Here is a 15,263-nt window from a genome sequence, read left to right on the forward strand (position 1 = left end):
ACTAACCTGTACAAAAAATGTTTTGGTGTTTTGTCCTATTTGATAAATGAGAAAAAAAAATGTCCAGGAGAAACAGTACCCAGCCTATCATTTATGGGTATTGGGTGAGTCCTGTGTGGTGCTGGCTTCACAGGGGATAACCAGACTCTGGTTAATTATAACCCCAACTGACCCTGCATATTTTTGACAGCAGAAATACCTTGTAGTATCATACTTCATGTAAACAACTTAAAAAGTTAAAGGGACCCTGTAATAAGAAATTTAAAAAAGAAGTTTGTTGCCTTTTACTATGAAATACAGTAGCACAAAGCTTGAGTTGTTTTGTTGTTTGAAGAAGAGATTACAGAAAGCCAACTCGTGTTTCTTGCATATTACATCTTTATTCATGGATGACAAAACCCCAGCATTAAGATTTCTTCAACGCTACAACAGCAAAGATCTATTCTTTCCTAATGCCAACAGGTCAGTTTGCTCCTCAGGTATTATTGCATTTGTTCTCCATTTAAAAAATGAAATAACCCTTACATCTTTAGACGTATGAAAAATGCTACAGTAAGAGGTGGCAGAAGAGATGTTGAAGAAGATAATAGATAATAAAAGATAATATCTTCATGTTTAAAACACTGGAGTTCCTGAATATTTCCACTTCACATGTCTCTGAATAACACTGACAATATCTATTTCAAGGTTGGCTCGTTAAATCAAAAACAGGGAATCTTAACAAAGCCTTGATTCCATTCTATGAATGTTTCAGAAACTTTAAGACTCTGGCAGAGCAAACTTTTATGATGTCTGAACACTTTTATGGAGACCCATGAGAAACTGTATTCAGAGGGTTTAAAGGAATATTCTGTCATTTTAGGAAAATCTTGTACCAGTTATGCTGCTCTTGATAGTTTTTTTCCTGAATCTGAAGCTGATGTTGTTAGCCTGTAAACAGAGGAAACACCCGTCTGTTTTTTGATTGTAGTGATATGACCAAAGTAGTGCGTTTAACCAGTACCTGTTACAGTTATTCAGATTTTTGTTTATTACCAGATAGGTGAAAATCTAGCTCAGAACAAATTAAACCAAGATCAAGATAAATAAGATAAACTCTACTTCCTAGTTCATGAATAAACATTTGAAAAAGCTACAGAGATAAAATGTGAAATAAATTAAGTAAAAAAGTGACCTGTTGGCTGTTCAGCTGTTAAATACTTTCACATCGAACATTTTTGTGACATTTATGTGAGCAGAAAGAACTATTGTGTAAAAAAAAAAAAAAAATAGAAAGAAAAGCTGCAGAAATTCAAAAGAAACAGCAGGAGTGTAAAAAATTCACCAAACCCCACTCTGACACAAAACATCCCAACCCTTATGGATACACCCAGAGCCTGATGTGTGAAAAAAACAAAAACATGAATGAAATGTGATAAAGTTCAACATTTAACAGAAATTGTAAATGAATTAATTTTATCGCTGTAAATTGTTAAATTTGATGAATAAATTTGAAAAAAAAACAAAAACTCAAGTGTTGTCTAAAAATGTCACTTGAATCATGTTGAGTAAAACATCTTCAAATTGGGGTGAAGTTTGTTGACGTATGTGGAATAATTTAACACATGAAACTAAAGATATTTTTCTTACTTCATCGCAAATTTTAAATCCTTACAAACAATTTAGTAAATCAATTTTTCCTTTTTGATATCTTGAAATGAGGCATTATTCTGGACTTTCAGGCTCACATTAAGTCTTAAAGTTCATTTTTTACTGAAATAAGACATAAATACTTGCTCAGATGTCAGTTTTTGCAGTGTATCTCTCTTAAAACCTGTTGTACATAAAGCTACAGCCACAAACATTAATGTGTTGACTCCAGGCTCTGTTTGTGATGTCGTTCTGACTTTGGCGCCCCCTGTGGACTAAGTGGTGCCACTTTCTCTTTGCAAATATTGTTCAATTTAAACTTTTCAAGTCAAATTTCAAGTGTTTCCCTTACTTTGATCAGACTTTTTGGTTTGCTCTAGACGGTTTGAAGAGATGTTCAAATAAACCTCAGACTGTTTTATAACCAGTTAAAAAGTTCTCAAGGTAGCTTTAAAAAAATCTGTATTAAAATCTGTTTTCATTTGATGACATTTGGTTAAACCAGCAGGGTGATGGTGGGAGAGCCCTGTACTGAATATTTGGAAGGTGAAGTGAAGACAAGGTGATATGACAGCTTGGTTCATTTTTAATTCTGTGTGTTAATCCAACAAACCTAATAAATTCATTCATTTGGCGCTGAAACAAACTTTCTCCTTCACTTTTAATTTATAAATTCATTTATTAGTCTACAATAGGTCATAAAATAGTGAGAATAGTTGACTGGTGATTCCCCACACCCATGAAGAGGCACTTAAACCTCTAATTTTGTCCTGAATGTGTTTGTCCTGCTGTCATGGAGCAGAGGTCATCAGAAATAAGTCACATGTTGAAGTGAGAAGAAATGAGCTACAGCTTTATAGAACACAACAGAACTTAACGGTGGAATATAACGTATAATAAATTAAATGTAATAAGCATCCTAATCATTAAAATAGGCTAAAAACGTGAAAAGAAGCATGAAAACAGAAGATAAATCTTTTTTCTGTATTCCTATGATACATGTTTAAGCAGAAGTTCCTCAACAGTCTCTTTCTTTATGTGATCAAACCCTGACTAAACCATGAGTTTAGCGATTTTTTTACACTACAGTCAAAGATAGTGTGAGTGTTGGTGTCTGACATTGAATCCCACTCAAACAGAGTCTTTATGTTGTTTTTTTTAAGGTTCTTGTGATTTGCATCATATACTTGATCCAAAAGCAGAAGTCTGGGGCTTTGAATTGAAGTATTGCTAACTACTAATTAAGAAAAAGGCGTATAAAAAATGCAGAGCGTTAACTATCAACTGCATGCTGTAGAAGCTTTGCTCTAATACAAAATGTACAAAATAAATGAGCTGCAAAACAACCAGAAGGTCTCAGAAACGCATAAATAAAAAGTACTGAGGTCATGTGACCTCAGAATGTGAGAAGTCCCCCCACCCCAACCCCCATCCTCACCCAGCATCCTGTTTCCTCAATACTACAACAAAAAGGGACACATTCTGTTTCAAAGGCATTTTGTACACGAGCTGAAGAGAAACGTGACTGTTACTGGAAGTTTCCCTTTTCTTTGTTTGTTTCTTCACCGACCTTCCATCAGTATTTGAGCCACGGGTGGGCTGCGATGGAGGCCTTGCTGCGGTCCCCGTAGTCGTACAGAAGCTCCTCCCCCTCCTCGATGTTTCGAGAGGCGACGAGGATGAGGTGAGGGACGCCGTTTATGTCGTGGAGTTTGGTTTGGCAGTTTCCGGTTTTACTGTGATTTATCAACCTACCCATTCGGTCAGTCTCTCTGGTGGCGTCCACGCTGCAGGGCAAAACCAAAAACACCAACAATTGACGTTTAACAGCAGATGTTCAAAAGATGTTTTCATAAATTCTGACAAACACTGGTCCGAATATGAATTTGTAGAAGTGTAATTTTATAACTGCCACTGTCGTTACAAGAATGAGGATGCAAACAAGGTTGTTTAGGAGAAAGACCTTCTAGCATAAAACACTTTTTTCTGTGTGAATGTAATGAGCAGAGATAAACAGAGAGGTAGTAGGAGGATCATCCTACCAGTAAGTTTTGCAGAGATACTGGAAGTAGTACATGTAGCAGCCCGTCGCCGGGTTTTGAGCGTATTCAGCCTCCCTCTTCTTGGCGTCGTTGATCTGCAGCAGGTCCCCGTGATACTCCACCACGTAATCTCCTTTCTGGAAACACTGAGTCGCAAACACTCCTCGCCCCTTTCCTTCTATGTGCTGCACCTAAAAATAATGTTGTATCGGGAGATGTTTTTTTAATGAAACAAGTAAAAAATTGTTTGTGTAGAGATTCAGAAATCTGATACAACTTTTATTACTTGTGGTGAACTTGAATGACTCAAAAAGATGTCTGTAGTGCCTGACAGATTTTTTTGATCTGAAATTTAAATTCTGACAGTTTTGCTCTTAACTTGTTCAAACTTGCTTGATGAGTTTTGATTTCCTGTGAAAAATAACAGCCTCCTGCTGCCTCACAGAGTAAAGAGAGCCCAGCAGCTGTAGTGGGTGACAAAAGAATCTGTTTTCAGCAAAGCTAACGTGGACATTTAGAAGTCGGACAGGAGCATGTTTTGATGTCACCTGTGTGTTGGTTTGAACAAGGATCTTAAATGTAGATCTTTTTACTTCCTGTGTGTGTGTGTGGGAGACAGAGAAAGAGATAGGAAGGTAAACACACCCTCATTCCTTCTTCTATTCCCTTTGTGATGAGTTCGTCTAAGTGCTTCTTTTCTTCACACTGCAAACAAAAAGGACATGTGACATCACTGCAATGGAGCCGATAAGACACCTGAGTCATCGTTCAACTTAAACACTTCTTTCCAAAGTACCACCCTGCTTAAAAGTTCCTGCTCAGGGGAGATGGTACTTTCCACTGGTCCAGGGACTTTTGAGGGCAGTGCCTGTAGCTGAATGTCTCTGATTGGTGGAGCAGTCATAGTGTTTTTATTTCCCCTCCCTCCATCAACAATAAGATGACCCCCAGCTGTGACCAAATTGGTTTAATAACTCCTAAACAATGGTCGTCTTTGAGTCTGATGGTGTGAATGTGTCTCTTTCAGCTCCTGGTGTTCCTGTTTAAAAAGTGACCCTGTAAACTGGAGACCTTCAGCTGAACGTGTCAGTGGATATCCAGTTTACAACAGCTGTTCAAATAGAGTAGAAGTCCCCAGGAATTCCTCCTAGTTTAGTCTTTGATTCCAATGTCCAATTCTCTTCATCAAATTAGTATCTAATGATGAGCCAAAAACATTTGAGAAAGATGCATCCCGCTGCAAGTCTCCAGTTCACAGAGCTGCTCTTTAAACCAAAACACCAGTCAATCTCTGTCGTGGATTTTAAAATTTGTTGTCTCGCTTAACGTCAAGCATTTTGACATTTTGAATTCTTTGAGCTTGTCTTCTTTCAAGTGCAACAAACAATTATAAAACAGCTCAGGCTGGAAGCACAGGTGGCCTAGCAGTCTAGGTTGCACCCCATGGGGTTCACCCTTAAAGTGATACTCCAGGATGGAACAAGTTGGGTCCTATCACAAGGTTTAGGGCAGAAATTACCCCTACAGCAGTGTTTTTGTGCAGCAGAAGCCCAGAGCGCTCGCACCAAACACCCCCTCCCTGCTCCTCTGCCGGTTTCCTCTGCCCTCAGACGGGGCCATTTTTTACTTGACCAAAAACACAAATAAACGGACTCCCACCAAAAAAATCTGATATCGGTCTGCATTCATGCTTTATTTAGAGAATTTTCAGCGCATTACTTTCACACAAAAACACAGCTAAATAAAGCTCTAGTTCTCATTGTGTTGTAAAACGGCGCTACCTCCGCTGCAGAGCCACAGCTGGCTACGAGGCGCTCGCTGCTTGGTGTATCAGTCCGCGCGCACGGCGTGCCGGATATAAACAAACGCAGGTAGTCTGCCAGGACGAAGAGACACGATGAGAACTAGAGCCTTTTTAGAGGTGTTTTTGTGTGAAAGTATCGCGCTGAAAATTCTCTTAATAAAGCGTGAATGCAGACCCATATCAGATTTTTTCGGTGGGAGTCCTTTTATTTGTGTTTTTGGTCAAGTAAAAAATGGCCCCGTCTGAGTGCAGAGGAAACCGGCAGAGGAGCAGGGAGGGGGTGTTTGGTGCGAGCGCCCTGGGCTTCTGCTGCATAAAATCACTGCTGTAGGGGTAATTTCTGCCCTAAACCTTGTGATAGGACCCAGCTTGTTCCATCCTGGAGTATCACTTTAAACAGGTTCAAGTCCAGCCTGTGTCCTGTTTCCTGCATGTCATACCCCACCATTGGCCCGTTTCTTACTCTACCCACTGCTCTCTCCCAACTCATAAAGGGCATGAAAAACGCCCCCATAAAATACCCCCCCAAAAAAACAGCTCAGGCTGAATCTCCTACATGCTAACAGGCTAACTGCAGTGTTGCACATGTTGATAATGGTCTGTCTGTTCTTGCACAATCTTCACAGGACTTCAGGCAGCAGTAGAGACAGGGACAACAAAACTAAAAGTTCCTGATGCTCCTGATCACATAGCATAGCTCAGAGTGAAGCTACATCATTCAAGAAAGGAAAAACAATAAATAAACCACTAGAAGGTTTCCTACAACTCAACCCACCTTCAGCTCTGTTTTACTTTTCCTTGAGCTTCGCCGTGTTGGATAGAAGTCGGTAAGTTTTCGGTTTTGGGAGTTTTTCCCACCAGGGCTGAAAAGGAAAAAGACAAATCCTCTCATTCACTTAATGGTTAAGTTTGATCAGAAAATATACGAGCTCTGAGGTGTGCCTACATTTTTAGTGCTTTCTTTCCTTTGACCTTTCGGCGCACCACTCTCCTCGGGTGGCTGTGGAGGGGGCTGCTGTTGTTATTGTGGAGGGGATGGGGAGACAAGCTGTGGTGATCTGTGGGTGCTGGCCAGCAGGGTGAACACTTGCCCTCCACCGCAGAGAAATCTGTCTGTGCGTCTTTGGGTGAGATAGTGTTGGTGTTTGTTCTCCAGCCTGAAGGAAAGAGAAAACAAAAAATACACATTATGTCATCAGATACATAAATAAATACTGATCCGTCATTGCTGAAACTCTCCTTCAGATGGGTCTGGCTGTTCAAGGCTGTACATCTGGAACAGAATGATACCGATTTTGGAAAGCTGAGAGGTGCAACACTTGTGCACAATTACACATGAGTAGACGGGAGTGTTGTGAGTATTTACACCAAACTATTAGCCGATTAGTTGTGATCACATGAAAATAAATGTCTTTTGTTACTAGATAGTCCATTTTTCACCCACAGTTCAGATTAATATGAGTGAAACAGGAGTGGAGTGGAACAATCATTTTCATGTTAAATCCTGTAATCAATACAGCTTCTTTTAAAAAAAATCCATGCTCAAGTTTGACCTTGAGCATGGATTTCAAGTTTGACTTTACTTTAGCCACGAGAGTATTTTTAATCGCACCAAACAGCCTCTAAGGAAACAAAGTTGATTTACAAAGAAATCAGCGGACAGCTAGTGCTGCTCTTTCATTAGCAATTTATTTTATTGACATAGGCAGAAGAATAGTGAAATGTTAGATATGTTTTCAGTGTCATATCTAATCAAACTTTCCCAATTTTAGATTGATAATCTGTGGATATTAGTGTGCACACATTTTTTGGTCTTACATAGGTTGATAAATGACAGATACTGACAACTATTTTTCCTTAAACCCTGAAACAAAACAAATGTTTAAGACCTTTAAATTGGGGTTGAGTCTTCATGAAATTATCTTTCATTGGTGACAAGATCTCAGGATCTCCACAGCAATTTCTTCTTCTTCTTCTTTTTTTTTTTTCCTTCTTCTTTTAATAAAGCTTTCCACCCATCAGTTTACCCCATCAAGCTCCCTCTTTTTCTTCTCTCCCTCTATCCCTGCTCTATTAGTCGAATAAGTCAGCCATGCCACACCATGACCTCCCTGAATTTATTACACAAGGAACATTTGTTCATTTAGAAAATGTGGTTCTTGAGTTTGTATGATGAAGTAAGCATCTTGAATATTAGCTCACTTAAACTTGTTCCTTCTTCTATACAGAGATTATCAGTCTACGTCATCAGTGGGATGCACATGCATTTTGACCGCAAAAGCAGCATTTAGCTACATTGGTTCAGATGAGTTAGCATTTTTTTAACACTAAACTCAACCTGTTAGCAGCATCAAATTTTCTATCAAGTTTGACCATCACAGAGCAACTGGTGTTTTGGAGTTAATAGAGACCATGCTAAGTGGTGACTCTCAACGGAAGGTATCAGTGATTAACGGCCGAGAGACACCAGTTAACAGGGTCACACTTAACAGTGAGACACCAGCACTGTCTGCGGAGGTGTGATTAAATTCGATGTCTGTATCCAACATCAGTTCACCAGGTTTAGCAGCAAACAAACATTATTAACTGCTGACATTCAAAATACAGATTTGACTTATCTTATTTAATGAAAAAGTTGGTTTGGGGCCGAGGTTATGACCACAAATGGACTGGATATAGAGAGGAAATAATAAGTGAAGCTATAAATTATGATGAACAGAAACAGATTTCATGATCAAAATAAAATAAGGGAATATTGTGAAATGATGAACCAGTCTAATAACCCTGAAATACACAACCAACAATATTCTGATCTGGAGCAGTTTTATCTTTCTTTTTTTTGTTGTTGTTTTTTTTATTATGAATCGGGTCTCAGACTCAGCAGTCTGTATGCTCTTTTTGGTCTGGGTGGGTCTCTGATTTATTGACAAGTTAATGTCCTGGCCTGTCACAATCTGGTAAGTGTCCACAGATAATGCAGTCATGAGCATTGAGTTACAGTTCTGCTAGATTTCTCCACAAAAAATGTCTGTCCACCTAATATCGATCCACTTGCTGATCTCTTCTATCCACTCACTGCTATTTCACAAACCTGGGAGCCATTTACCATCTGTATAAGTGATATTAAGTTAAAAAATGTGATTTTTGGTTGTCAACTCCCCCAAGTTGGTTGACAAACCATTATACTCAGCAGTGCTTCTGCACCCGCATCCGCCATTATTGATAAACAAATAATCCCTCTATAGATCAGCTCATGATCTTGTGTCTATGTGTCCCTCTGTGCATGTGTGTGAAGTTTTAATCAGTCAGATTTCTTTGAATATCTGTACCCTGTCAGCACAAACACTCACCCTCTCCCTGCCGCTGAGCATCGGTTTGCTGGCAGCATATTGTTGAGCATCTCTCCTCCTGTGTCAGCTTGATCGTGTTTTCATCATGAACTGGAGGTACGGACTTGTTGCAGTTTAAGACGGGGAATGACTGATTTGTGCATACAATCTCCTGTGAATACAGAAAGAGAGCAAGAGAAAGGTTTTATGAGTCCATGTTCCTGCCATGTGCTTTTTTTCTGGCTTTAAAACAAACATCCTGCTTTGTGTTATCAGTCACATGTGTTACTCCTTGGGAATATTTGTGGGAAAAGTACAAAAGCATGTGCTGTGCATTATGTCATCTGACATTACTTATACATACAGATGCAAAAACAAGCGTGATCTGAAATCCTTCATAAATTGGTCATAAAATGTGTTTTGGTCTTTATCTAATTTACAGCAATAGACAAACACAGTCTGCTTACACTTAATACCACACAAACAATCATTTGTGTTCATGTTTTTACTGAACATAATAACATTCTCTGTGAGTATGTGAAAGTATGTGAACTCCTGGAGTCCAATCAATGAGACCAGATTGGACGTGATGGACAGAGATGCCTTGGCCTCCGACAAAACATACACCAGTCTTCAGTTTGCTATTCTCAAGAAGCTTTGCCTGGTGTAAACCATGCCTCTCACAAAAGTACTCTAAGGAGACCTACAATGACTTGCACAAAACTGGAAAGAGGTACAAAAGTATCTCTAAAGTCTTGCTGTTCATCAAGTGACAGTGAGACATATTTTCAATAAATGGAGATAGCTCAGCACTCTTTCTACTCTCTTGTTTCTACTTTGAGCACCTCAGTGCTCCACAGCACTACTGGCAAAATATCCTGTGGACAGATGAAACCAAAGTTGAGTTGTTTGGAAGAAACACACAACACTATGCGTGGAGATCAAAACCGGGTCCCACTGTGAAGTGTGGTGCAGGGAGCATCCTGGTTTGGGGCGGCTTTGCTGCCTCAGGGTTTGGATGAATGAAAAATGAATTCCTAAGTTTATCAAGACATTTTGCAGGAGGCTACCTGTCAGTTGACTGAAGTTCAAAAGAAGAAGGGTGATCCAACCGGACAACAATCCAATGGAAAGAAGTAAATTAACAAGAAAATGGCTTCAACAGAAGAAGATACGCATTATAGGATGGCTAAGACACACCTTAACCAGACTGAAATGCTGTGGCATGACCTTAGTAGAGTGATTCACACCAGACATCCCAGTAATATCAGTGAACTAAAGCGGTTTTGTAAAGAGAAAGTCCAAAATTCCTCATGGCTGTTTTGCAAATGTAATCTGTAACTACAGGAAATGTTTGGTTAAGGTTATTGCTGCCAAAGGACAGTCAACCAGTTATTAAATCCAAAGTCACACATACTGTTTCCATCCTGTACTGTGAATGTTTACATGGTGTGTTCAATTAAACATTAACATATATAACTGTTTGCATGGTATTAGTTTGAGCAAACTGTGATTGTCTATATTTGTGACTTAGATTAAGATCAGGACACATTTCGTGACCAAATTAAGCAGAAATCCAAGTACTTACTAAGGGTTCTCCTCACAACTATTAATTGTGAATTTTGTCTTTGATCATGAAGAGGCATTAATTTTCATTTCAATCCGTTTCATAACAGAGTAAAATCTCCTGTCGTGGGCTTTAGAGAAAGCTTAACATCTGCTGGTGGTGTGGTGTTGTGGGTGGGGCCCTGAGGAGGTCACCATGCTGGGTCCACACCCACATCCCACGAACCCATCAGTCCCTTTAAACAGAGAAAAAACACACAGGCCTCCTCCTGCTTCTTGAAGACTCATAAAAATCTTCCAAAACCCAATCATACCTAAGGAGCTGCGCTCCAACTGATAAACACTTCAAAAAGACCAAATATCATTACGATTTTTCTCTTCATTCAAAACACTTGGACAGCAAGGAGACACATGTAACAGCTAATGTTAGCAAAGAACCCCAACAATACAATTCTTATTCAATGTTCACGCTAACCAATGGTTAACATACCGGGAAAATGTTACGGTAATTAAAACTCTCAATGACGGATGAGTATTTTTATCAAGTAAGGGGATAATCCTCCAAAGCCAGCCTAAGTTTAACCGTGTTTGGTGATGTCTTACTGACTAACTTACCCCGTTCATGTCCGACTTGTTTTTTGTGGCTCCTCGCTCGGCTGTGTCCTGATTCAGGGGGAATATTAAATTAGTTTTTGCGTTGGTTAAAAGATTAACCTCTCCCTGGTCGTCAAGCCGTGTCCTCCCCACACTCTGGCCTTCTCCCACGGGGACTTTGAGCCTTTCAGTTGTTCTTAAACTGAAAACCGCTTCAACCGATGCAGCCTCCACAGATCCTGTCCGCCATGTTTTCCTCCCTGTTAATGATGAGAGGCGGGGAGGGGAGGCGTTGGCGCCCTCTGCTGGCTGAGAGCGATAGAGCAACTTTTTACCTATGCTTTACATCCTTAAACTACACAACCAGCTGTGGAAAGTGAATGCCATGTATTAAAAAATAAATATATAAATGCAAATTATTATTATTATTATTATTATTATTATTATTATTATTATTATTATTATTATTATTATTATTATTATTAGTAGTAGTAGTAGTAGTAGTAGTAGTAGTAGTAGTAGTAGTAGTAGTATTAGTATTATTATTATATGCCTGCATTAACTTGACCTTTTTTGTATGGTTGTACTACGCAGACATGTATCCATCCATTTCATGTAGGGTGGATTAAGATTAATTGTGACTGCTTAAGGAATTAGCCCCTCAGATTGTGATCAGCATCAAACTGAGATTGCCCTCACAAAATGTGAGGTAACAGAAATACATTCTGTGCCTTTATTTTAATAGAAGGCCATACATTATATATGCACAATATAATGGAAATATAAATTATGTACAAGTTTTTAAGATATTTTAGTGTAGCAAAATAAATACATAAATAAATTTTGAGGTGTGTTCATATTTTATAAAATAGGCACACACTGCTTTAAGTAGTTTGGGGCACAATTTACATGCCATTTAAATGAACCTAAACACTAGTTTTTTTTCATAAAGCCTTTAACCAGAGCTACTTCATATCTCTATGAGACCCTTTTCATAGAGCTGCAGACCAAAGGAAGACATCAACTTTGTAGCACCTATGTGAAGATTTTAATGATATATGTTCAAACTTTAAATATAAGATAGTTCATCACTTCTTTCCTGCTTACACCTTACAGTTGCTCAAACTTACTCTCATAATGTTTCTTTTTGGCCTGACTTTTTAAATGTATTCACTTATCTGATGCAAATTATAAATCTCAACTAAAACAGGGCTTCGATCTTAAGTGTGCAAGTGGTAGCAAAGCAACAATAATACCTAATTGTTGGAGCTAGTGCAAAGTAGAAAACCAGGTGAGTATTGTAGGGGAGAAAACTTCCAAATTACCAAAAGGTGAAGAATTAATAATTTGTGTCAACTACATTAAAAGATTATGCCACCCTTTTGAAAATAATTAACAAAATCATTTACTTCATATAAACAAAGTAGACAACTTGAGGACTCCAGAAATATAATACTGGTTTATGTTCATGTCAGAACATGATCACACTGTGGAATTGCAAAACCTGTCCCAATATACCTGACTTTACCCTTCCCCCTCCTTTCTGTAATAACAAGCAGTTTCACACTCTTTTCTTGGAATTGTATTTGTTGTTCTTGAATCCCAAAATAAAAAGGCTTGTTATTTCTGTGTGTGTGTCTTTACATGAACTTTTTTGTCAGATTTCCCAGCCGCTGAACGAACCTCCTCGAAGAAGTTCATTCACAAGTTCATTATTACTGTTATTATTCACATGGCAAGAGTATCCCTGTTATGGTCATATGTACACTCTGTATGCATGGTAACTTGTATTCCACTTGTATACTTGCGATGTGTATTTTTTACACTAACAGTAATTCTGAAGTCCGTAAATAACCCCACTGTGGCTTTTTGCTGACTTGGCAGTCTCAAATGCCAACATTGTGTTGTAAATTTAATGGACCACCTTATTCCAATAATGGGAGAAGGGAGCAACAGAAAATGTTTAACTTACCTTCAACTTTGATGCTGCTTCCCGTCTAAGCTTCCAACTTGATTTAATTTGTGACTCTGTGCCTTATGGTAATGAAATGCCACAGAGTCTCTGCTCCAGAAGAAAGACACTTTTGTTGTCACCTGCATGCCTGTTTTGCTGACTCATCACTCACAGGTATTTGGCAGCTATCAGTCACAGTGTAATGAATAAACATGCTACTTTATATTTTCTTTCAAAGTTCTCCAATAGGAAAATCATATTTAGAAACCCTGTAAAATCATGATATGATATTTGCGTGCACAAACACAAAAAAAGGATACTTAAAGCTTCTCTGCTTTTCTACCAGTGACTACTATTACTGAATTTAATAGTGTCATCTTTTTATAGCCTACTAAAGCAATGAGTCCATCTTAATTAAGACTGACAATTCTGAGAAGTGTATTTTAACATCTAACTCTAAGTCATCTCTAACCTCTGGCAGGCGTTGGCTGCATTTGATTGCACTTAACACTGGAAAGGGGATTCAGTGAGTAAGACACTTTAGTATTAAAAAAGCCATGAAGATATTTTTGCCAATAACCAAACTCATATAGAAATTAAAAGATATCACTTTCTCCAAAGGATGGCGCCACAATCAACACATACTTAAAGTCCCTCACAGGAGCTTTAGAAGCCTGTTTAGATGCTTGGGTTAATGCTAACACAATTATAATTGACTAATTTTTTATCATTAATGTTGTATTTTTTAATGTATTTTTGTGAAATGTTTGGTTTGCTGCTTGAAGTTTTGTCTTTGATAGCACTGGAGTGTGTGCAGAAGTTTACATTGGTTTACTTGGTCTTGAATGTTAACATTGCTTGCTGTTTTGCAGCATACTTTATTGTTTTATTTTTTCAATAAAATTATACTTGTACTAACTTTGAGGGACATTGGGCTCTTGAGTTGAACTCTGCACCTTCTCATCGGTTTCTGCCATTAAGCTCCAGTTAACTGTTACAGTCTCCAGGTTAAAATGTAAAACTTCAAACACTTTTTCCACACTTCACTAGCTTTAGTTGCAAATCCTCTCTGAGAGCATGGTAGCATACAGAGAGATACAGTAGAGGTTTCACCTGTTTCATACCTAGTTGATCATTTTTTTCTATCACCTTAGATATTTATTTGTATGCAGACCTCATCGCGTTTGTTTTTTATCATTACACCAAAGATTTTATCATTTATGAAAAACAAATTTGGAACAGAATATATTTTTGTTTTTATTTTTAACTATTCATTGGCATTGGTCCAAAATGTATTCACAATTCAGCCTGAGAAAAATGCATAAGCCAGGGACTCAATTTCATTTCCACGGAAAAGGAGCATAAATTTTCTTCAGATTTACAGGCTATGTGGGGGTTATCCAGATAAAGGTTGTGGTTCCCATGTGCACTATCACTCACTGTCAAAAAGACGTGCATCTGTTTTGGAAACAAATGTAGAAAGCAGCTCTTCTTTTTGACAGTACTTTTCATTGTTCAAGACAACTTTTCTCAGGATACAACACAACAAGCCAATGTATCTTTTTGTGGTTACATAGTGCTATTCTTTGAAAGATGACAATAAGCAAACTTTATAGACTCCGTTTGAAGCTTAGATAAGTGTAAAGAAGAAGGTGAACAGCTTAACCTGTGTATTGGCCCGTGCTCTGTCCCTCTGCTCTTCTGTCCTTTTTCTTTTCGACTACCCGGATCCAGTGCCTAATATTACTACAAAACAAATCCAAGAAATCCTTTTTTTTTCAGGAGAAAGAAAGATCTTGATTATTACAGCTAAACTTTGTCATAGAAACTTTGCTGCAAATGGCTTGGTAAGGTCGTCCAGATACTGTGAAAAAGCATTCAGAAATGACCAATTTTGGTGCTGATAATCTCAATTAAAATAAACAGGCAAAGTGAGACTTTTTCAAGACCACTTCAAACGTTATAATGATACTAATAATAATAATAGCTAATAATAATAATAATAATAATAATAATAATAATAATAATAATAATAATAATAATAATAAAACAATAATAATAATAATAATAATACATTTTATTTAAATGGCACCTTTGAGGACACTCAAGGACACCTCACAGTGTAAAGAAGTACAAGAGTTTAAAATACAGACGTACAAAGCAAGGTCAAAATACTTAAAGAACAGATTGGGGAAGGAATACGTCACACGGAGTAAAACGTGCAAAAAGCAACTTCTTTGAAGGATAAATGCTCTTTATAATTTTCAAATGTGTTTCTTTGGTTTTGGGTGGTATGAGGAAGGTTGGATACATTATTCTTTATTGTTCAATTTATTTTTTATGTG

The 15,263-nt window shown here is 38.0% G+C and overlaps 1 protein-coding gene across 1 annotated transcript; it reads right to left on the reverse strand.

Moving 5' to 3' along the window:
- Positions 1 to 362: 362 nt before the first annotated feature.
- On the reverse strand, positions 363 to 11,260 carry kmt5aa (lysine methyltransferase 5Aa). Its single transcript, XM_074691038.1, has 7 exons — positions 10,986 to 11,260; positions 8,826 to 8,976; positions 6,422 to 6,632; positions 6,251 to 6,338; positions 4,317 to 4,376; positions 3,672 to 3,862; positions 363 to 3,416 (listed from the first exon to the last, which is right to left on the reverse strand). The coding sequence occupies exons 1-7, from the start codon at positions 10,992 to 10,994 to the stop codon at positions 3,206 to 3,208; spliced, it is 921 nt and encodes a 306-aa protein (XP_074547139.1). The 5' UTR covers positions 10,995 to 11,260; the 3' UTR covers positions 363 to 3,205.
- Positions 11,261 to 15,263: the final 4,003 nt, after the last annotated feature.

The sequence above is a fragment of the Halichoeres trimaculatus genome, unplaced genomic scaffold (assembly GCF_033239565.1).
Source record: "Halichoeres trimaculatus isolate MK-OKI-2021-1 unplaced genomic scaffold, fHalTri1.1 fHalTri1_scaffold_16, whole genome shotgun sequence".
NCBI classification, from domain to species: domain Eukaryota; kingdom Metazoa; phylum Chordata; class Actinopteri; order Labriformes; family Labridae; genus Halichoeres; species Halichoeres trimaculatus.